The sequence below is a fragment of the Herpailurus yagouaroundi genome, unplaced genomic scaffold, assembly GCF_014898765.1.
Source record: "Herpailurus yagouaroundi ecotype Mexico unplaced genomic scaffold, PumYag 203, whole genome shotgun sequence".
NCBI lineage: Eukaryota > Metazoa > Chordata > Mammalia > Carnivora > Felidae > Herpailurus > Herpailurus yagouaroundi.
Window position 1 is genome coordinate 29322625 of NW_024412434.1, and position 23619 is coordinate 29346243.

Consider the following 23619-nt stretch of genomic DNA (forward strand, 5'->3'; position numbering starts at 1 on the left):
GCCTCTGGTGGAACCCCAGATCCAGTAGGTTCCTGGGTCCCTGGGCTGCTTCTCCATTACTGGCTTGGTTACATGAGCCAGTGAGTCCTCTGCCCCAGACTGGGGCGCAGAGAGGGCTCCGTGGGCTGGTGGCTCCTCCGGGAGTATCTTGGTGCTGGCACCTGTGGAAGGCGGGGTGGGGAAGCAGCACTGGGTGCAAGAGAAGCCGCAGTCCCCTGGAGGTCTGGAAAGCTGGAGCGGTCCTTCTGAGTCACAGTCAGGGCGGGAGAGAGGGCAGGTCGTGGTGGCCCTGGAGGACCGGTCCCTGGATGCAGGCCTGGGAAGGGCACGGCCTTGGGCAAGGTGGCCCTGCAGCTGACACAGCCCTCAAGCTGCAGCCGGTGGGACCCCCAGCATTTTGGGTAGTGGGTCATTCATTCTTGAACGGGAACTAGGCGATGACTCATAACATTCACCTATTTCCCCTTTTCCCTAAGCTACTTTGAATCGCATTTTCTTACAAGAGACCCGACCTTTCGGAGGGAAGATTGTTCCTTGTGGCTAGAAGAGTCATGTTGTTTCACACCAGCATGCATGGAAAAGCATTAGGGGACCACAAGGACAAGAAACACTCCGAAGAGAGAGGAGAAGAAAGCCACGTTGTGGGAGCTGATGTGATCCCAGCCTGGCCTTGAACAAGGGGGCCCTTATGCAGGGAACCTAATGAGGCCAGAAACTGTTTGGACCACGAAGAAACTTTAGATTCTGTGGCCCAACCTTCTCATTTTTAGGGATGAAGAAAACCAAGACCCAGAGTGAGTAGGATTCCTGATACCTAGGTTGGCGCTGTGTGTTAGTTTCCTAGGGCTGGCTCAACGAACGGCCACAAACTACAAATTTATTCCCTCACAGCCCTTTTTTTTTTTTAATGTTTATTTATTTATTTTGAGAGAGAAAGCGCACAGGGGAGGGGCAGAGAGAGAGAGAGAGAGAGAGAGAGAATCCCAAGGAGACTCCGTGCTGTCAGCGCAGAGCTCGATGTGGGGCTCAAACCCACAAACTGTGAGATCATGACCTGAGCTGAAACCACGAGTCAGACACTTAACTGATTGAGCGGCCCAGGTGCCGCAAATTTATTCTGGAGGGCAGAGGTCTGAAATCCAGGTGTCCATGGTGCCACACCCCCTGCAAAGGCTCTAGGGGAGGGTCCTCCCCTGCCACTTGCAGCTTCTGGGGGCTCCAACATTCGTTGGCTTGGGGCCCCGGTGGCTGCCTCCATGGTCACATGGCTCCTCCCCGTGTGTCTGTCTCAGTTGTCCCTCAGTGGTTCTCTTACAAGGATACTGGTCATTGGATATATATCCAAGATGATCCCATCTCAAAATCCTTAACTTGCTTATACCTGCAAAGACCTCTTTGCAAATAAGGTCACATTGACAGGTTCCAGGGGTAAGTAAGGACATGGGGCTTTGGGGGGGCACCATTCAACTGACTACATGTTCGTTGGGGGTAACCCCTTGTCCTGCTGTGAATGCAGTGCTTGGCCAAGGGGGCGCCTGGGTGGCTCGGTCGGTTGAGCGTCCAAACCTTTGTTTCAGCTCAGGCCACGATCTCACAGTTTGTGGGATCAAGCCCCATGTCGGGCTCTGCACTGACAGCGTGGAGTCTGCTTGGGATTCTCTCCCTCCCCCCATCTCTGCCCCTCCCCCGTTTGTGTGATGCACATGCACTCTCTCTCTCTCAAAATAAACATTTAAAAAAAGAAAGAGTGAAGTAGATCTATACATGCAGAAAAGAAATAATCTGTAAAATACATTGTTAAGTGAAAAAAGGAGAGGAATAAGTGTGTTGCCATTTGCATTACGTGTGTGTTTTGTGTGTGTTGTGTGTGTGTGTGTGTAATATTTCTGGAAGGATGCACGAGAAAGTGAGATCGGAGGTCTGCATGGAAGGAACATGTGCTGTTTTCCACAGTAAACTCCTAAGTATCATTTGACTTTTTCTTCTCTTACCGGGCGTGTCATGTTGAAATCAAACATCGAGTAATACAGGTACGTGATATTGGCTTTTCTTATATATTGTCTGTTTAAGGGTGAGATCTGCAGCGTCCGTCTCCTAACGCTCTAGAATTGTGGGCTCTAGGTCACGAGTCTGCGTCACGGGATTCCTCTCCTGCCCACCAGACCCAGCCACAGACTCTGGGCAGGCCAGCCTCACGCGTCACGTGACGGGAGGGAAGGTCCTTGCACACTCAGGTACCCCCCACGGGAGAGGAAGTGCTGAGTGACCCCCGTGTGCAAATAAAGCTGTTGGACCAAGGTGCTAATTCTTGGGCTGTTTCCTGGAAAGGCTCATAGGTGACAGGTGTGCCCCTCAAACCCACATCCCAGGGCACTGCCACTCTACACCTTGAGGATTTTTTTGGGCATCGGAGTCAGCAAAATCCCCAGCGAGGCAACAGAGCCCTGAGCGGCCCGCAAGTGGATAGCGCTGGGACACCAGGGCGGGCCAGGTGGACAAGTTCACATGCATGGGGAAGAATAGTAGAAAAACTCTCTTTATAGAGAGGGGACATTCGAAAGTGAATGCCCCTAATCTTATTTATTTATTTATTTTTAATAGAGAGAGAGCACGAGCAGGGGAGGAACAGAGAGAGTGGGAGAGAGAGCATCCCAAGCAGGCTCCGTGCCATCAGCACAGAGCCCGACAAGGGGCTCGATCTCGCGAACCGCAGGATTATGACCTGAGCCCAAGAGTCAGATGCTTAACCGACTGAGCCACCCAGGTGCCCGAGACTGACAACCTTATGACAAAGCTCATGTGAGTGAGGAGATGGCGAGAATAAAGTGGCTACAGCCTAGGTTTGCAGACAGATGCAGACAGGTTGTTTCTGTTTCCACCGAAGACGAGAGGTGCAGTTGTTGCCAGACGTTCACCCAAGCAGCCAGGGACATGCCTGTGGTCTTAGAGAACCAGAGCTGTCAGGTCCAGTCCTGTCCCTGCCTGATGCCCACATCGGTCACCGGGAGCAGGGAGCTGGTACGGACGAGGGGAGACTCCCTGCACCTCAGTGTTCTTATCTGCTAGGTGCCCTTTGGATTCCTTTGAGTTTTTCAAAGTGAAAATGCTCTCTTTTCTCTTTTCTTTTTAAAAATTTTTAACGTTTATTTTTGAGAGAGAGAGAGCATAAGCAGGGGAGGGGCAGAGGGAGACACACACACACACACACACGCACACACACACACACACACACACACACACAGAATCCGAAGCAGGCTCCAGGCTCTGAGCTGTCAGCACAGAGCCTGATGTGGGGCTCAGACTCACAAACCATGAGATCACGACCTGAACCAAAGTCAAACGTTTAACCGACTGAGCCACCCAGACACCCCGACACTCCTATTTTATTTTCTTAAAATAAGATTCTATCCCAGGGCATTTCTTTAAAACAAAAAAAAAATTTAAAGTGATTTCTATAGCCAACACGGCTATAACTCCGTTTGGCTTGAACTCCAAACCTTGAGATCAAAAGTCACACGTTCTGCTCACTGGTCCAGCCAGTTGCCCCCTTTTGGTTGTTTTTTTTTTTTTTTAATATACTTTATTTGGGGGGCACCTGGGTGACTCAGTCGGTTGAGCATCTGACTCTTGATTTGGACTCAGGTCATAATCTTGGTTCGTGAGTTCAAACCCCGCATCGGGCTTTGTGCTGACAGCATGGAGCCTGCTTGGGATCCTCCCTCTCCCTCTCTCTCTCTGTCAGTGCCGTTTGTGGCTTGAACCCATGAACTGCAAGATCACGACCTGAGCTCCAATCCAGAGTCGGACCCTTAACCGACTGAGGCACCCAGGCACCCCAGTAATATACTTTATTTTTTAGAGCAATTGTAGGTCCACAGCACAATTGAAATGAAGGCCCGGAGAGTTCCCATCAGCCCCTGCTTCCCCACCATCAGCACCCCACACCAGAATCCCATTTGTTTGCAGGTGGCATGCTTCTCTTCCTGGCGAGCCAGAATCAGGACTTTTCTGACTCAACCTGTCCACGGTCAACCACCTGCCTCTTGGCGGGGGAAGGGGGGTTGGCAGTAGAAGGGGGCCCAGGAAACCACTGCTCCTTGTATGCACTCTCAACCAGTTCTGTGCTTCCCGGCCTGGCCTTGGAGGCACCTGTCCTCCTAACTCCTGGACTTTTCTGGAGTCCCCTGGCTTGAATGAGTTGCTTCTTAATGCCTTGCCTCTCTATATAGGCCCTGACGTCTCGGCTTTCTTTGGCCTGTCAGGTCATAGATTTGACCATCTGCTTTCTGTCTTTTCTGCCCTCTTTGAGCTCAAAGGGTTATACCCTATTTATTCTGTTAATGCCGTTTTAGCAGACCTTGGGGAGGGAACGAAGGTAAAGGCCTGCGCTCAATCTGCACTCAATTATCTCAAGTTTCATCTCTTATTATTGTGCCCCCACCCCACCCCTATCCTCTAACGAATGCCATGGCAACTCAGCTCCACTCGTGTCGTAAGTCTATCTGCACGGTGTCTGACATTGTAAAAGTGTATGACAGTGGTATAGATTAGAAATCTCATTCCCCCGTCTCCACTATTTTCAGCCTCCTCCACTTTGCTGCATTGCGATGTAATCCTTCTGATTGCTGCTGGGGGTTACCTCCAACTCACTGCTACCGTGTACTAGAATTTCATGAATACTTCAGCTGCTTCTTACATGCCAGGAAATTTCTTTTTGATGCATACCCAGGAATACAGAGCTGGGACATAGGATTTGCACATGTTAGAGACAGTAAATACTGCCAGGTTTCTCTCCACGAGGGCTATGGCAGTGAAACCCTCCCAGAGACCTTACCACCTGAATCGTGACACTCCCAAAGGAGGGCATAATGGTCAGCATTTCTCAAACTTATATGACCCCGGGATTCTTCCCTTGAAAAACACCTCGAGTCTTCAGTGTGTTGCAGAATGTGCTGGGAGATGCTGATATAGATTAAGCAGCACTGGAAAAGCAGCACCCTGTTTTGGGAGACGGGCAGAGATGAAAAGCTATAAATCTACCTTATTTCCTTATTTTTAACTTAACAGAGTCATTCTATATAACCTTCACTGCTTAGTGAATTCTTCTTTGCCAGCTAATGCGAGAACTTGTTTTTCTGCTGTCTGAGAAAAGACAAGATGTTCTTCCTAATACTTTGTTATTTATTTTGGGGGCCATGGATAACTGAGTTTCAGTGGTCAAAACTGTGGCTATTCTAGTAAACCATGGGCATGTGTTCACAAATTGCTGGTAAGAAGTCCAAGACTAACCCTCGATTCTGACAGGCAGATAGCCCCACACTGGCATAAAGAAGAGAATTGAGGGATGCCTGGGTGGCTCAGTTGGTTAAGCATCCAACTTCGGCTCAGGTCATGATCTTGCAGTTCGTGAGTTCGAGCCCCACATCGGGCTCTCTGCTGTCAATGCAGAGCCCGCTTTGGATCCTCTGCCCCCTTCTCTTTGCCCTTTCCCTGCTTGTACTTTCTCTCTCTCTCTCTCTCTCTCTCTCTGTCTCAAAAATAAACTTAAAAAAACTCAGATATTAAGAAAATTAAAAATAATGAAGAGAATTGATTTAAAAACTTCAAAATTAGAAACAGTAATTAGATATCAAGGGTAAAATGGCCATGCCAAAGTAGAATTATACTATCACAACTCATAAATCAATCTGGAGTTAAAATGTGCAAACAGGACCCGATCTACTTAGCTCACCAAGGCCTAGCCCAGTGCTTGGCACAGAGGAGACACAATAAATAATTGTTGAAGAGAACCAAAAAAAAAAAATCAGATGTTTTTATTTCAAAAGCCTTATAATGGAAGATTTGGGGTTAAAATTTTAAAGGGATGGAGATATTACAAATATATCTCAGAAAATTTTCTCCTAAATCACCAATGACTATAGTCCATAAAGTCAGGGTAGAGCACCTCACTTCTAGGGTTAAGGAAACATATGGCACACCTACTAGAGCATGAGTTCATCCCTCTTTTTTGGGAACTGGCCACCGTCCCCATGGTTGTGGACTCCTGGTAGCCATATCTCTGCCATGTGACTCTATGTCTTTAGTTGATTGGATCAAGTTGGACACAACACCTCAAGCTGGGCCAGTTGGATTCTGTCTCTGGAAATTTGATATCGTGTTAAGAAAACCTGGATAGTCTAGTCCAACAGTTTCACCCTAGGTGATTTTTGCGCCCCCCGTCCCAGGGACCTTGGGATTGTCTGCAGACGTTTTGATTGTCACAGCGGGGTCCAGGGAGAGGTTGGGTATTATTGGCATCTAGTGTGGAGAGGCCAGGGATGCTGCCGAATGTTCTGTAGTGCACAGAACTGGCCCCACCACAAAGAATGATCTGGCCGACAATGTGAGCATGAGGCTGAGGAGCCCTGCTCTGTTGTGAGCATCTGAATAGACGTGGCGTAACTCAGTTGAATGGGGCTGACAGCCATCATCCACCATCCACGTCCAAAGAAAGCAGACGGTGTCCACCTGCAAAGAGAGAAAATAATGAAGTCGTACAGAGAGGAGCTGAGTGTAGAGACAGTTTTCTGGTTCCTGACTTCCAGTTCCTTCCACACCGACTATGCTTTTGCTCTTCATCCTTCTAATAAATCCCCCCTCTATACTTGAGATACCCTGACGTGGTTTTTGTTACTTGAAAGCGAAGTTTATTTAAGCTAATACAAAAAACATTCCAGTGAATAATTTTAAAGTGACTTAAGAAACGTTAAGGCTTGGGCAGCTTAGAGAGCATTCTCGTCTAGGAGGGAACAAATAAATCATGATTTCAGTCAGTCGTCATTGTTGTTCCTTGACAGCCAGGCTGTTGTCCCACAACTTCTCTGCAGTTAGAGGCCAGACTAAGTTGAAGCTTTTTGAAGGGCAAAGGGGATCTAGAACATGCTTGCACTACTCTTAGGAAGTTTTTTGGAAATTGGGACACCTGACTCACCTGCTTGGCCACTTACACCTGAAACATCACCCTGTTCCACCAACCCAACTCCTCTGCATTCCAGAGAGTTGCCACTAATTACACTTGCTAATGATTTCTATTTTGCATATTATGTTGTGTTGTTAGGCTCATCACCAGTCTTGGTAGTGATTTCATTTCTCTATACACAGAAATTCAGTAAAAGTTATGATGTAAGGTAAGCCACTGAAAGGGTCTCTGATACTTAGTTTCTTCCTGGAAGTCATATTGTTCTTTATCCAAGTCTTGGGAACATTGTGGATTCATTCCTTTTCCACACACAGAACTTCCTTTTTTTTTTTTTAAAGTTTATTATTATTATAATTTTTTTTTTCTTGAGAGAGAGAGAGAGAGAGAGAAAGACAGAGAGAGAGAGAGAGAGCACAAGCAGGGGAGAGGCAGAGGGAGAGAGAGATTCCAAGCAGGCTCTGCAGAGCCCCACACGGGCTCGATCCCCCCAACCATGAAATCATGACCTGAGCTAAAATCAAAAGCCAGACACTCAACCTACTGAGCCACCCAGGCGCCCCTGCAGTGAGAATTCTTACGAGCAGAAGAAAGCAGGCAGGTTCAAGTAGAAGAGTAGGGGAAGAATGTCTCAAAGGGAAAAGCATGTCTCGATGGAAAGGAACTTGATGGGTTCATGAAACAGAAAATGTTTGGAGCAGCTCAGCCAGTCATCTGTCTATTGGCCCTCAGCTCCATTCCTGCTTTTCTCTGTATTGCAGGAGCTGAGTCAGCAAATGACACTTCCCAGAGCCCTCTGCCAACCGGCTTCCGGTGAGTTCTGCCAGTGGAAAATGCTGGTGGAAGACTGGGGGCAGGAGCAGCCATGTTCCCTTGCTGTTGGTAGCACCTCCGGCCGTGGCCCCAGTAGCGGCCCGTGGGTGGGGACTCCTGGGCTCCGGCGGCGGTAGAGGCTCTGGCAGAGGCGGTGGTGGTGGTCTGTCAGCCTGAGAGCACAGTGGACTTGAAGGCTGGGTAACACCATTTACCCTCTTGCTCCAGACTTTCAGGCTGTTTCTAACTTCTGGGTAACTTTCTCCTTTTTGCCTCCCCAGCCATTTCCAGTTTTGAAACCAGTTCCCTATATTGTATTGCCTCTATTTAAAATACCTAGAGTGTGGGTGCCTGGGTGGCTCAGTCGGTCAGCCATCTGACTCTTGGTTTGGGCTCGGGTCACGATCTCAGGGTTTGTGAGTTGGAGCCCCACCTTGGGCTCCGCACTGATGGTGTGGAGGCTGCTTAGGATTCTTTCTCTCTGTCCCTCTCACGCACTTTCTCCCTCAAAATAAATAAACAAACTTAAAAACAAACAAACAAGCAAATAAAATACCTAGAGTGGTTGCTGTTTTTCTGACGGAACGCCGACTAATACAGCAGTGAATCGGAAGCAACCGTTAGGGGCAGAGGAGCGCTGTGGAGAGAGGTTTGGTTGGTTAGGTAATTGAGGGCCAGATCATTTAAGCTCATCTTTGGAAATGACCAGTGTTTGGACTTTTTATTCCAAGGGCAGTGGAGGCCTTGGAAAGATTTTAAAGACATGATCAGCTTGGTCACTTTGGATTTTTTAGAAACATTTTTCATGTTTATTTTTGAAAGAGAGACAGAGGGTGAGTGGGGGAGGGGCTAAGGAGGGGCAGAGAGAGAGAGAGACACAGAATCCGAAGCAGGCTCCAGGTTCTGGAGCTGTCAGCACAGAGCCCGACATGGGGCTTGAACTCCTGAAGCACGAGATCATGACCTGAGCCGAAGTCAGATGCTCAACCGACGGAGCCACCCAGGCACCACCCCCAGTCACTTTAGATTTTGATGAAGTTCACTTGGATTAGACTATAGAGAACAAGCTTGAGACACCTGTACTGAAGGCCAGGTGTCCAATTAAGAAAGCTTTTGCACTTATCTAAGGAGTTAACTTGACAGTGGGCTCGACATGGGGCTGGATCTCACAGCCATGAGGTCATGACCTGAGCCAAAATCAAGAGTCCGACACTTAACTGACTGAGCCACCCAGGCATCCGTATAGCTCCTTCCGTTGAATTTGGGTGTGCTCTGTAACTGCTTTGATGAGTAGAATATGGCAGAAGGGATGGTGCGCCAGTTCCTGGGTCCAGGCCTTAAGAGACCGGCAGCTTCCATTTCTTGTTTCTTGGGATGTATACCCTTGGAAGACAACTACCATACTTTGAGACGTGCAAACCGAGTGGAGGGGACACACATACATAGCTGCTGTTGTTGACAGCCGCAGCTCAGCGCCCGGCTGACAGCCATCATCAGCTGTGAGCCACGGGAGTGCGCCATGTTGGATGTCCAGTCTAGTCGAGTTTTCAGATGATGTAAACCCCCTGGTTTACAACTGCATCATAGACCCAAGCAATTCCCACACATCTGAACCCATTCAACCCCCGGGACCGTTAAGAGATAATAATACCTTGTTAAGTCACTAGTTTTTTGTTTGTTTGTTTGTTTGTTTTTTAAAGCCACTAAGCTTTGGGGTGGTTTGTTACACAGCAAAACAAAATCGGAATAGATGTGGAAGGAGAGAAAGAAGACAGAAGCAAGGATGAGATCTAGAATTCTGGTTTGGACCCAGGGTGGAGCCAGTCACTACTAAACTGGAGATTGGGAGCAGACTGCAGTTTGTGGGTGTGGGTAAATGAATGCAGCATAAACTAGGAAATACTTATTTGGGGGATCTAATTAAAAATTTCCCCCAGATATCCTATTATGTTTTATCTTCAGCATTAGCTATCCAGATTTTAAACAGATTTATATTGTATAGATCTCTAGCTTTAAGAGCCTGTAAAGTATTAATTTTAGTGTCTTCTGCAATAAGAAAAGCTGCCCTTGTCAAAAGTTATCAAAAGGAGCTGGGACTATTTCATCACATTTAGTCCTTGTTGATCTAGGGATTAACTTCCAGGTGTCTTATTCATTCACCAAATATTTACTCATCATCTGTCAGGCACGATGGCATCATTATGGACTTTACATTCTGATTAGCAGGCAGACAAGAAACAAGTAAAGGATATAATTAGCAATTTGATAGAAATCAACGAAAGAAATAAGCAGGGTGCTTTTAGAGAATGAAATTTGAGGAGAAAGCTACTTTAGACAAGGTGGTCAGGGAAGATTTTCATGTAGAAACTTAAGGAAGCGGAAAGCACCAGCTGTGAAGAAGCGTATGTAGGAGGGGAAGTGCGGCTTGGTAGTTATGGGACCCACAAGAGCGCAGAGGCCCTTGGGTGGTTAAAAGCTTGACCAGATTCTAGGAACTGAAAGACTAGTGTGTTTGGAGTGTAGTGAACAAGAAGCACACAAGATGAAGTTGGAGAGACATACGGAGGTGAGATTACACAATACCTTTTAGGCCATAGCAAGGGGTTTGCATTTTATTCTAGACGCAAAAGGTAGGCAGAAGCATGAACAGGATCCGATTCACATTTCAGGAAGATAATGGTTACCACAGACAGAAGGGAAACTGGTTGAGAAACTGGTACAGGGGTTCAGGACAGAAAGATGTCCGGGACTGGGGTTCGTTCTGCTATCTTCCTTGGACTCAGTCTCTCCCTCTGTAACGCGCGGGCGGGGGCTTAGTGCAAACAGATCAGCGACGATTCCCAAGCACCCGGCTCTAAATTACAATCACACTGAACTCTTGCTTTGTACAAAGACTTAAATACCTTTACGAGGGATGGTATTTTCCACTGCTCTCCACAAGTCACCCACTTCCCCCAAACCTAAGTTTCACTCTTTTAGGAATACACTGAACCATTTAGTGGCTTTCAAGCCGCTTCACCGTAAACAGTATTTGTTGTCTACCAAGTTCCTTGGCAACTGGAATAGATGAGGTTGAAGATCCTAGAGCAGGCACAGAATTCGGGATTAATCCAGTTGTTTTTGGTTTTTTGTCTGTTTTGTTGTTTTTTATTTTTTGTTTTTGTTTTTGGGTTTTTGTGTGTGTGTGTGTCCTTCCACAAACTAAACTTCAGTGTAAGGGATCGGATTGAAGAGCCTCATTAGCCTTAAATTCAGATCCCTTATCCAACGCTTTGGAGTTTCTCATTAACTTCATCTGAATATTGATAAATTACCCTTTACTTAAAACATGGTAACATAATTCAGCAGATACGCTCAAAAGCCTCTTCAACATTCAGAGGTTGATGGCAATACAGCAATACATGAAAAAGGCTCTTTATTATTTTTATTTTTTACTTTTTATAATTTTTTTTTAAGTAGGCTCCACCCCCAGTGTGGGGCCCAAAGTCACACCCCGGAGATCAAGAGTTGCATGCTCCAATGACTGAGCTAGGCAGGTGCCCCAAAGATTTTTTTTTTTTTTTTAAGTATTCTCTAAACCCAACATGGGGCTCAAACTCATTACTCCTAGATCAAGAGTCACATGCTTTACTGATTGAACCAGCCTGGACTCGTTACTGCTAGTTTTTAAAAATGGGTCAATATTTCATGTCAGTTTAAAAATGTAGGTAATGTAAAAGTAGCCAGAGAGATCCCTTCCCCCTCCTATCTTCTCCCACCGTGTGAGGACAAAGCGAAAAGACAACTAGAACCAGGAAGCAGGCCCTCAGACACACCTTGATCTTTTACTTGGTAGCCTACACAACTCTGAGAAGTAAATTTCTGTTGTTTATAAGCATGTGCATATACACGTGCACATACTTGGAGAGGAACAGGAGGACCTTCTTAAAACATGCTTAGCTACCAGAAAAGTCAGTTACACCCACTGGCACATAATGGGGTCAGTAGTCAACTCTGCACTTGGTTTTTGTCTACTTATAGAAATTCATTCGGTTGCTACAACCGATGGATACAAATGCAATTAAGGTACAATTTAAACTGTCCAGCACCCCTCAAAGGTGCACTGTCTGGTAGAACACTTAAAACTTTTTCTGGGGCGAAGAAACATTGTACAATACTGTTACATTATCTCCGGAATCTGAATGATTTAAGTATGAAGGAAGTTCCGTCCACCAAGATTCTCTTTGAATAGCTCTTATCCAGCGGTGCTTGGGAGTAAATCTAGAAGGAAACGCCAACTCTTTCGTCTGAGTATGCAGACTTATCCCAGGCTGAAAACACAGGCTGTCCAAGGCTTTAGGGGAATCGCTTGTCTACACTGCCCCTATAGGGTGTACCCTCTTTGGTTGAGAACACAAGCCTCTCCTTACACCTGTCTCCATACCCAAAGCTGGAGATTCCAGTGGGAATCCTAAAACAGTTGGGGGTGGGGGAAGGAGTGCATACACTGGTCAGTTACAATTTCTATAGCCGGCTTGAGCTACAGCTCTCAGGCCTGGTTCCCAAACCTGGACTTCCCCTATATTTACGCTAAGCGTTTTCTTTCTTAAAAAATTGTTGTTTTTTTTTCCCCCCTTCCCTTAACTTTCCTCAGGCCGCACAGGCAAGACAGAGGGCGGGAAGTAAGGTAACACGAGTGATTTCTGAGCTGCTTAAAACACCTCGGGTCCTCTTTCATTGAGAAAAAGGAGGCAGGACAAAAAGGAAAACAAAGCAAGTTGCCACTGGCCGAGGTAGGCGCAGCCGCACGAGCACTCGGGGCCGAGGCCTGCACGACGCTCGGCCCGCGGTGCGTAGCCAGCCGGTAGCAGGGCGGGAGAGCGGGGCCCCCGGCCGGCCCCGGCGCACGTGGCCGACTCAGGCTCAAAGTCCAAGGGCGGCGGGAGGTCTCGGGGCCCTGGGCGCGCCTCGGCTCCCACACCACTGCGGGAGCAACGAACCGGACCGCCGCTCTCCGACCGCCGGCACGCTCCCAGCCGTACGACCTCAAGGACCCAGGCGCAGGAACCCCCTCCGTCCCCTCCGTCCCCTCCGCCCCCTCCGCCCCCAACCACGGTGGCAGCGGGCCGGGCGGAAGACCGGAACCGCTAAAGGCACAGCCCGCCCTCTTCTCGCGAGACGTGAGAGAGGAAGAAAGTTGGTCGGGCGACGGAATGCAGCCAATGAGAGGGCGGGAAGGCTGTGATCGACGGCCCTCCGAGCGCCTTCCCTAAGCCCCGCCCCGGCTGCGGAGGCCCCAGTCGCCGCCCGCCTTCCCCTCCCTTCCCCGTCTTCCCTCCCCTCCCTGCCCCGCTCTTCTCTTCCCGTCTGAGGTGGCGGCCGGCGTCCCTCCTCTCCAGCTCCGTTTCGCCTCTAGCCCTGGCTTCCCGTTTTTGTCGGGCCCCGAGACCGGTCTGAGCGCTCCCCCTGTCGCTTCAGGGTGGTCGAGTAGCCCCGGGCCCTTCGAGTCCTTGCGCTTTCTCCCTTCCTGGGCTTCGGTGCTCGTCCTCCCCCGCCATGAATGAGGAGTACGACGTGATCGTGCTGGGCACCGGACTGACGGTGAGTTCCGGGCGGCGGGCCCCGCGCCCCCTCTCCCCACCCCTCCCTGCCGCCCGCGCCGCCGCACGAGGCCCGGGCCCACCCCGCTCGGCCGCGCCGCCTTCTGCCCGGGCCGGCCTCCCAGCGGGGCCTGCGTCTCGCACGCCGTCCTTGTGCACACGGTCTTTGGTCGTCGTTGGGGGCCTTGCTCTGCAGGGCGTTGGGGCGGGTGGCGACGGGTGCGTCCCCACGAGTCCGGGCCTGCGGCAGTGCCCAGCTGCTCGGGCTCGCGGCCCTAAACGTGAATCGAGAGACCGGAGATGGAAAACCCGGTCCAGCTGGAAAAGGACAGTTTTTCCGCTTTGCTCGGCGGGGGGGAAGCCCGATTGGGGATCGGTACTCGTCCACCTCCTTTATGGGTTGCTGGCCTCTCCCGATTGGAAACGGAAAAGCACCAGGCAGAGTGGGGGAGGGCGGAGGCCACTCTTGCGTTTCCTACTTAGACTTTAGCCGCTACTACTCATCCGTCTTTGCCTGCCAGAGCTAGGCAGAAGATTTTGTGACAGGTCCTTGGACAGTCGCTGTTTTGTGCTGGATACAGTTCGGTTAACTTCGGTTTGGGGAGAAAAATTAGCCTTTTATCTCTGTGCCCATTTCAAATGAGAGGCATTATGCCTTCCTTCTCACCACCCTCCCAGCTCACTTTTTGAGCATCTGTAGAGTTGGAAATGAGTTTGCTCAAAACTTGTCTCTCGAATGCTTTCTCAGCTGACCTTTGCCACCTTTTCCTTTTGTTCGGTCTGTTCCCTGCCTCCATTGTCGCTTCTCGGGGCTTTCCCCTAAGAAATGGATTGGTGATGGATTGATGGCTGTAGAGGCCAAGTTCTCTACTACTGGCCGGTCGAGACCCACGTGTGACTGGCTGAGAAGCAGCACCAAATAGCTGAGACCACTGACCTAGGAAACTACCGGGTGGTTTTGAACGTGCGGGATTCGGTTGAATTTCTTTCCAGGTGGTGAGTTGGCCAACTGTAGGATGCCTAAATGAACAGGCCCACCTGCTGTTAATGTTTCTTCAATCAATGTTTTTAATGTGTCTGATTTTAAAGTGTCCAAGCTGTGCGGCCGTTTTTCTTCAGTGAATGTTTTTAAAGCGTCTGATTGGGATTCCAAGCTGAGCTCTGTGGTCTGTGGAGGATTTTGCCCATGGGGATGGGGACCGTTGCTGCCGGCATGTTGTAAGAGCCCGTTCTGTTTTCCTGCGGTTATTGCTGGTCTTTCAGATTTGCTCTTGATTAGGTCCGTTGGACGTGGACGAACCAGTGCAAATCCATCTTGCAGGTTTCTACATGCCTGGTTTGGAAGCAGCAGTTTGTGTCAGAGATAGCACAGTCGTACTGGATAACGACAAAGTGGAGATGATGCATTTTAAGTATTCATTTGGGTTGGGGCGCCTGGGTGGCTCAGTCGGTTGAGCGGCCGACTCGGGCTCAGGTCATGATCTCGCAGTTTGTGAGTACGAGCCCCGCATCGGGCTCTGTGCTGACAGTTCGGCCTGCTTCGGATTTTGTGTCTCCCTCTCTCTCTCTCTCAAAAATAAATAAACATTAAAAAAAACATTAAACATTAAACATTAAAAAAATTTAAACATTCATTTGGGTCGATTGTGGTCTTTTTGATGAGTGGTAGATTCATGCCTAACTAGAAATCAGACCAATTTCTGCCCTCACTTTACAGCTGTGATAGCTTTAAGCCCTGTGAGCCTTCTTACATTGTTTTCTCGGATGTTCTTTGAGAATTCTCTCCATTCAGAGCATCCACGCTCCTTGATGGGAGCGGCGGTGGCAGGATGATTTGACCATGGTAAATCTTGTATCCTTTTTTCTAGTGACACCAGGACTGCTCAAAGTGAGATGAGACCACCAAAGTTAAAAACCCTGAAATCACGCTTGGCCGAGTATTTGGAGTGAACATACCAGTTAATTTTCTTAATTTTTGGCTTCTAAATATTTAGTACCTGAGGCTTAAGAACCTGCAAACAGGCATACGCAATCAACTATGGGTACCACATATCGCAGGAGGGCAGTGTGTCAAGTACTTTTAGTGCTGTGAACTTGTTACTTTTAAAGAAAGTGTCCGGAGTTTGTTGCCTAGTGTTGGCACTGTTTTGTGTCAGTTGTTCCTTCTAAAATGAAGGTCATAGTGATCCACAGATGTTGCTGGTAACTTTAATAAATAAGACACAAAATGTATACCTTAGAACAAAATCATTCTGTGTCTAGGAGAAAGGGAATAGTCCATATAATTGAATTTTCTGAGGAATTGAGGATTGATTCTCCCTTTAAAGAAAGAACCACAACTTTCTGATAAAAGCTGCTCCAAATGACATCACAACTTGTTTACCAAACTAAGGAACATAATTTACTTGATAACTAAGATTTCACACCCTGAGGATTAAGCACTGTGTCATGCCGTGACATGATGAAGCTGCTGAGACACCTGGTAAGCTTTGGCCCTCCTTACTAAATAGTCGCAGACTGCTTGCCTTTGTGAGTGAGTGAGTGCTTCAGTCTGCTTTTCGTTTGCTTCCTCCTCCCTTACTTTGCTGTTAAGGTGACCTTTACTTTTCTTTGATGGCAGCGTGTGTAGACCTCATCTGACCACCTAAGATGCTGCTTCTAATTGACTTTGGGTTTGGCAGTGAATTCTTGAATTTTCTTAAAAATAGTGTATAAAAGGGTAACTAGTTCCACAGCTGCTGGTGCCTCGAGGAGGTATTTGTGTTGTTTTGTTCTGCATAACAATTCTGGTAGAGGGTCATGAATAGAAACGTACTCTAGTGATACTTAACCAGTATTCTTAGTATTCTATATTTAGAAATTAGTTTACATCCCAGATGTAATTTCTCCTTTTTTCTTTATTAAAATTTTGTGATTTAAAAGAGGAGTTTTTATATCTTATTTAAACATCTTAAATTGCTTCTCAGATTTGCTCTTTGAAAATCCTTGCCATTGCTCTGTTAGAGTTTTGTTCACAAAGGACTTTCTATTCACTGCAGTAGCAATCATTGGGCCAATATGTACAAATGTCTTATTTTTGGAAGGTATAAATGTTTTGCAGTCTGTATTTTAAATCCGTTTCAAGCATACTGGCCCAATAGAACAGAAATAAAATCAGATGCATTTCAGCATCTAGAGGTAGTAGTGAGATACTTGGTTTGAAAAACCACTAGGTAAATATTTTGGCTCACATAGATGGTAATCGACATTTACCTCTATCTTCCTTCTCCTTGTACCTGATTAAAGACCCTTTTTTTTTTTTTTAAAGATTTTTTTTTAATGTTTATTTATTTTTGGAAGAGAGAGAGACAGAGCATAAGCGGGGGAGGGGCAGAGAGAGAGAGAGAGAGAGGGAGACCCAGAATCCAATGCAGGCTCCAGGCTCCGAGCTGTCAGCACAGAGCCCAATGACCCACGAACTGTGAGGTCATGACCTGAGCTGTAGTCGGAGGCTGACCTGACTGAGCCACCCAGGCGCCCCGAAGACTCTTAATGGAGTAATGTTTTCCCCGATTTCAGTTATTTAAACTGTGACTGTTGTGATCAGTTACAGGCAATAAAGAGGTAAACGCACTTTCTATAAACAAATAGCTTCTCATAGAGGACGGTAACTGTAGGGGTTTTATGAGAAAGTACTAAGAGCTGTAAGAGCACGTGGGAATTCAGACAGGGGAATCAGGAAAACCTTCATAAAGAAGGAAGTATGTAAGCTGACGTTTTAAAATATTGGTAGGCTTTGAGCAGGAGGAATGATTTTCTAGGCAGAGTGAGCAGAGTGAGCAGGATAGGGTGGTAGTAAGAACAGGATGTATGGAAGGAATAGGAAGTTTATTTTGCCTCAAACAGAAGGTATGAAGAGGCAGATTGGGAAATAAGGTTGGAAAGAAGGCCTGTTGGTAAAAAGGTTGAATGTACTAGGCTAAGAAATTTGAACTTTATCTTTTTAAGCAGTGGGAGAGGATTTTGAGCAGGAAACATATAATTAGAGCCAATTTCAAGAAAAATTATCTTCTGACAGCATTTAATGAGATGCATTTAAGGGACAGACATTTAAAGGAACATTCTGCTGAAAACTTTTTTTTCTTATTGCTGTAAAGCATATATCATTGAGATTAGTGAATTCAGAAATGTTCAAGTTAACATTTTCTTCATATTTCTAGGTAAGTGGGTTTCAAAAGGGACTTTTCTTTAGTATCGGTTTTTAGGTACCTGTTTTCCTAATCATTTTTGTGTGCGTTTACTTTCTGTTTGGTGTTTTTTGCTGTAGTTTTGTTTTTCCTGTAACAACTGTAACAAGCGATGCCTTTAAAGGTAGTCATTATCAGCTCTTTGGACTTTAGTGAATCTTCAAATTATTGAGCCCTTTATTTTAGGCCTCCACCTTTAGTGCTTGCTTTAGAGCCATGGTCCAGTGAGTGGATCATGCTTATTTGCAGGGGAGCATGAGAAGTTTATATATAGAAGACATGCAACATGCAGATTTGCTTGCTGTATTTTTGCTTCCAAAAGTTGAACTCTGAAGTCTGCCTTTGTTGGCTGGAAATAGGACTATTTAGTCTTCCTCTGTCTGTGCCCTAACCTGTTTTTGAGATAGCAAGTTTTATTTTACTTTCATGTATTATGTTGAGCCGTATATGTTAGTGCTGCTTTGGATTTTGTGTTTTGAACAAGTGAGTTGCTTTTGGTAATATTAGGGTTGGAAAATGTCTTCAGTTCTGTTTATCAAGACATCGTTAAGAAACTGAAAAGGCAAGCCACAGAATGGAAGAAGATGTTTGCAATATATATAACTAATAAAGCACTTTTATCCAGAATATGAAAGGAACTTTTATATAGCAGTAAGAAGAAGCCCGTTTTTAAAAAGGGCAAATAATTTGAGTAGGTACTTATCAAAAGAAGATACTAATTATCAGTTAAACTATAAAAAAGTGCCCAACCTCATTAGTTGTCAGGAAATGCAAATTAAACCACATCCTAAGTAGAAGGGCTAAAATTAAAAAGACACAAGTGTGTTGGGCAAGGATTTGAAACAACAGCAACTTTCACACACTGCTGACAAAAGTGTACGTTAGTACAATCACTTTGGAAAGCTGTTTGGGAGTATCTCCTGAAGTTGAACACAATTGTGCTTTCCTTGATATGTATCCAACAAATACATAATAAAAACACGTTGAGAATATTTGTAATGGTCAAAAACTGGAACCGTCCAGATGCCCATCAACTAAAGTCTCTACAGCTCTGTTACCCAAACCGTGGTCCTTGGACCAACTGCTTCGGCAACACCTGAGGGCTTGCACTTCTAGTGCGGAAGGCTAGGCCTCACGCTGGATATGCCGAAGCAACACCTGCAGGCCAGCATGATCCTCGGTTTTGTTTTGTCGAAGTAGGCTCTAAGCCCGGCGTGGGGCTCGAACTCAGTGACCCCCCGTGACCTAGAGTTCATGCTCTACCAGCCAGGCACCCCTGCCTAGCGTGATCCCCAGTTGATTCTCACCTTTGTTAGAGTTTGGAGCGGCGGTGCTTTCATAACCGTTCTTGAAACTGGTCCTGGACCAGCCTCATTAGTGGTCTCTCAGCCTGGCGAGAAAGGCACGCTCCCAGCCTGGTGAGAAAGCCCCAACCCAGTTCTGGGGATGGAAGCCCCACAATCTGTTTTAACAAGCCCTCCAAGTGATGTGGACGCAAAGTGAAGTCTGAGAACCTGCTTAGAATTGACGTTTCTCAGCCCTTCGCGGGTGATGCTACATGGGAAGCACACGCTGAGATCCATCCACTGCTTGCAGGGGTTAGACCTTCTGTAAAGGTCCAGATAGTGAATCTTTTAGGTTATGCCGGCTATGCAGTCTCTGTCACAACCACGGTTCTACTGTGGGACCGTGAAACCTGCCGTGGACACTATGTAAATGAATCGGAATGGGTGTTTCCCAGTAAATCTTTATGAAAACCGCGTGCAGGCCGGACTTGGCTCTTGTACCTTGGGGACTCTGCTCTGTGGCAGTGAGAATAAGTGAATTTCAAGAACACACAAAACATGGGTGAATCTTGTAAACATAATGTTGGATAAAAGGTGTATATACAAAAAAAAGGTATGCTGCATGATTCCATTTATTCTGAGTTTAAAAACCAGCGGAACAAATCTTTGCTGTTAGAAATCATGAGAAGGGGTGGGGGGTGTGGTTGTGACCGGAACAGGGCATGAAGTGGCCTTCTGGAGAGAGCACTCATAGTGTTTTGGTTCTTGATCTAAATAAGAAATGATACACCCTCGTAAAGTGAAATTTGAACCTGATAAGAACTTAAAACCTTTCAAAAATACTAAAATGAATAGATAATATTATGGGATAAAATTTGAAATACTTAAGAATTTTTAAAATAAGGTATCAGTCAGACTTCTAGGGGAGTGAGATTGTTCTCTGCTATGTAGGGTCTTTGGGGTAATTTTGAAAAGCCCTAGGATTTGTGATGATACATGGAATTTCCTTTTTCTTTTTAAAAGATAAAGCCCTGATCACCAAAACCATGCTACAGGTTTTGAGTGAATGTGTATCCCATCTCTGGGTTTCTTCTCATTAATTCATTAATCATATTCTTCTTTAATTTTTTCCTTTTCCCCCTCCATCTTGATATGGTGTATCTTAGTATATTCATGTTTCATTTACCTTTTTCTTGAGAGTAGTCGTTTATAATTCTCTATTTGTTGCCACTTACTAGTGCTTTTCTGGATGCTTCCTTTAGGGCTCTGGTTCTCAAACTCTTTGACTTTGAGATCTTTTCACACTGAAAAATTAAGGACCCTGGAGAGTTTTGTTTATAGTGGTTATGTTTATCAATATTTATCATTAGAAATCAACACTGAGAAATTTAAAAAATTTGTATTAATTCACTTAAAGATAGTAATGATAAACCCATTACGTGTTAACATGAATAAGTTTTATGAAGTATGACTGTATCTTCCAAAACAAAAACATTGTGAGAAGAGTATTATTGTTTTACATTTTCTGCACCTCTTTAATGTGGAGAATGTCTAGTTTTAATGTCTGGCTTGAAAGCTGAATTTTCACCTGCTTTGGCATTCAGACTTTTGTCAGATACCAGCTGAAGTATCTGAAGAAAATCAAGCCTCGTAACAGATGTGCAGTGGGAACAGGGACGAGTATTCTAATAGCCTTCCACATGGTTGTGGATATTCTTTGATTTATACCAAAATATTAGTGGCAGGTTTTTGTTTTTTTTTTTTTTAAATATTTGTTGTAGTATGAAATCTGAAACCACATCTGACATATATCTAGGTCTGAGTAATAGTTTATTGGTCAGTTGTTCTTTCAAATAAAAATGATGATCCATGAGGGGTGCCCGTGTGGCTCAGTCTGTTCAGCATCCAGCTCTTGATCTCCACTCAGGTCATGGTTCATGAGATTGAGCCCCGTGTTGGGCTCTGCACTGATGGTCTGGAGCCTGCTTGGGATTCTCTCTTGTCTCTCTCTGCCTCTCCCCAACTTGTACGGGCACTGTCTCAAAATAAATTAAAAAAAAAGATGACCCACGAACAAAGAAGTGGTTAGTTCAGCATGCACATCAGTTGCACAGATGGTTTTCCTTGAGCCAGAGTTACCTTATGCGGACTTCCCATTTTGTCACACAGTATTACAATAAAATGGTGGACATTCAAGGGTGTATACTTAACAGGTAATTTTTTTTTTCCAACGAAGGTAATTTTAATGCTTCGTCAAGGACATGTTTGAGTAAGCCAGCCTTTTTTAAAAACTGAGTACCTGGTGGTGGCGAATATAATGAGTAGTGCAGAGTGGGGCTACTGTCCTAATTGTTCTGTCTGCCGTTGGTCTTGGACCATTGGTGCTAATGCTAGCGCAGTGGACAAATAGTGAATAATGTCTTAGTGTTATGAAAATAGTTCTAACCTTGAGGCCCACGGGGGTCCACAGACCACTCTTGGAACCCTGGTCACTTTGGGCTTTGTCCTTAAGTCATATATCGTACATACTAAGTATTAATTACTGAAAGAATGTTCAATGAGGGGCTTTAAAAAAAAAGTAATGTTCAAAAAAACGTGCTGTAATGCTTTACTTCTTTTGAAGATACTTATGCTTTTCCTGTAGGAATGCATCCTGTCAGGTATAATGTCAGTGAACGGAAAGAAAGTTCTTCACATGGATAGAAACCCATATTATGGAGGAGAGAGTGCATCTATAACACCTCTGGAAGATGTAAGTATTAAGTTACTTGTGCCTTTGATTCTTCGAATCTTTGACTTGTGAATCTCAATTTCACTCCTTATAGGTTTAATTTTGTTTTATTAAATAGATTATCTGTAACCTATTTTTTCAAAAGGGGCTGCTAGTTTAGGGCTTGTAGAAATTTAAGTTGTGACCTTTCCTGCCACCTTGGAGCAGTTACCCGTTATCTCTTGAAGCTAAAGGTATAGACTCCTGATGGATATCTGATATATGCCAAGCACAGTGCCAGTGTTTTCCACTTGGTTTTATGTATTCTCCTAGTTACTTGAAGAGGTATTTTTATCCTCAGTTTTCAGGTGACAAAATAGTCTGTGTTGTTACAACTCCAGAGAAGGGCTGGGAACCTAGGTTATATGACTCCAAAGGTGTAGTCCCTTTTGCTCTACTGCCCTGCTTCCTATTTTTCTAGAGCATGGGCACAGGAAGCATTTCCAAAGTGTGTTTTACTAAAAAAAAAAAAATCGTGAGAGCAGATGCCTCAAGGGTGAGGAAAGGCAGAGTGATGTAGTGTGGAGGTGCCCACAAGGGCCCCTGATCACTGTGTAGTGTTTTATTTCTTAATCTGAGTGTTTTAAAAATGGGTATTCATTTCATTATTGTTTTTTAATTTGTACCTATGTGTTTTAATCAACTCTTCTATTTTTGCTTCTTCTCATGATAAATAATACTTAAATATTTAAAGCACACACAAAAAGTGTTTTACTAACTTTTTCTCTGTGAGGTTTGTTCAACATCCACACGCATGGATATGAGCTGTACTGTATTTTATAGGCGATCTATAGACATCACCAATTACTTTAAATAATGACTGATAAAATAGACTTCATATTTTTATCAAAAATTTTTTCTGTATTCAGGCCTACAGAAAAGTTGAAAGAATAATAACAATGGACCAACCTTCCATCTGGATTTAGCGGCTGACATTTTTCAATATTTGCTTTGTCTTTTTTTGTTACTGAGTTGAGTCCTTAGAAGTAATAGACATGATACTCGACCTGAATCTTTCAGCATTCACTGGCTAAGAATAACATTCTCCTATGTAATCATGGTATCATTCGTTATCATGTTTAAGAAAATTAACCGTAATATCCAGATCATACTCAAATTGCCCACTGATGCTAAGAATGTCTTATATTGTGTATGGTGGTGGTTTTTTTTTTTTTTTTTTTTAATGTTTATTTTTGAGAGAGAGCACGTGTGTGCGAATGAGTCGGGGAGAGGCAGGGAGAGGCAGAGAGAGGGAGACCGAGAATTTGAAGCAAGCTCTGCACTGTGTGTACAGAGTCCGACTCGGGGCTCAAACTCAAGAACCATGAGACCGTGACCTGAGCCGAAGCCGGACTCTTAACTGACTGAGCCACCCAGGCATCCCCCCGCCCCTCTTTTTTTTGAACCAGTTTAAACATTGCCTTTGGTGTGGTTTCTCTTTATTCTCTTAATCTACAAAAGTCTCCTCACTTGTTTTTCCCTTTTGAAAAGTTCAAGCTAGTTTATAATAAGAAAGCATTGCTGTGTACCTCATATTGCATCATATCAAAGGCACATAATGTCTAGATTTCCCCACTGTTCATGATGCTAAGTTTGACCCTAGTTAAGGTGATGGCCACCACATCTCTCCATTGAGAATAATCCGTAGAGTGATACGTTGGCACCATTCCTTCTACACTTAGTACGTTTATTAATCTTCAATAAGATGAGCAAGCTGCCTTTTTTCTCCCCCAGTGAATATACTCAAGGACTTGGGGATTTTTATGAGTAAATATATACCAACTTTGTCTATTCACTTCCACATTAACAATAAAATCCATGAGTTCAAATGAATATTCCCAAATTTTAGACTGAAAGCTTCTTTCTTTTCTTTTCTTTTCTTTTCTTTTCTTTTCTTTTCTTTTCTTTTCTTTTCTTTTCTTTTCTTTTCTCCTCTTTCTTTCTTTCTTTCTTTCTTTCTTTCTTTCTTTCTTTCTTTCTTTCTTTCTTA

At 45.2% G+C, this 23619-nt stretch overlaps 1 protein-coding gene and 1 long non-coding RNA gene across 2 annotated transcripts in view; both read left to right on the plus strand.

The window, feature by feature from the left end:
- Positions 1 to 379: 379 nt before the first annotated feature.
- Positions 380 to 2301, plus strand: LOC121014598 (uncharacterized). Its single transcript, XR_005783300.1, has 2 exons — positions 380 to 794; positions 2071 to 2301. It is a non-coding gene; the product is annotated as an uncharacterized LOC121014598 (long non-coding RNA).
- A 10746-nt stretch (positions 2302 to 13047) lies between these two features.
- Positions 13048 to 23619, plus strand: part of GDI2 (GDP dissociation inhibitor 2) — a 33959-nt gene continuing 23387 nt past the window's right edge. Inside the window, exons 1-2 of the mRNA XM_040451536.1 lie at positions 13048 to 13348; positions 21504 to 21611. Of these exons, the coding sequence (XP_040307470.1) occupies positions 13304 to 13348; positions 21504 to 21611 (153 nt within the window). The 5' untranslated portion in view covers positions 13048 to 13303. The remainder of the gene's footprint in view (positions 13349 to 21503; positions 21612 to 23619) is intronic.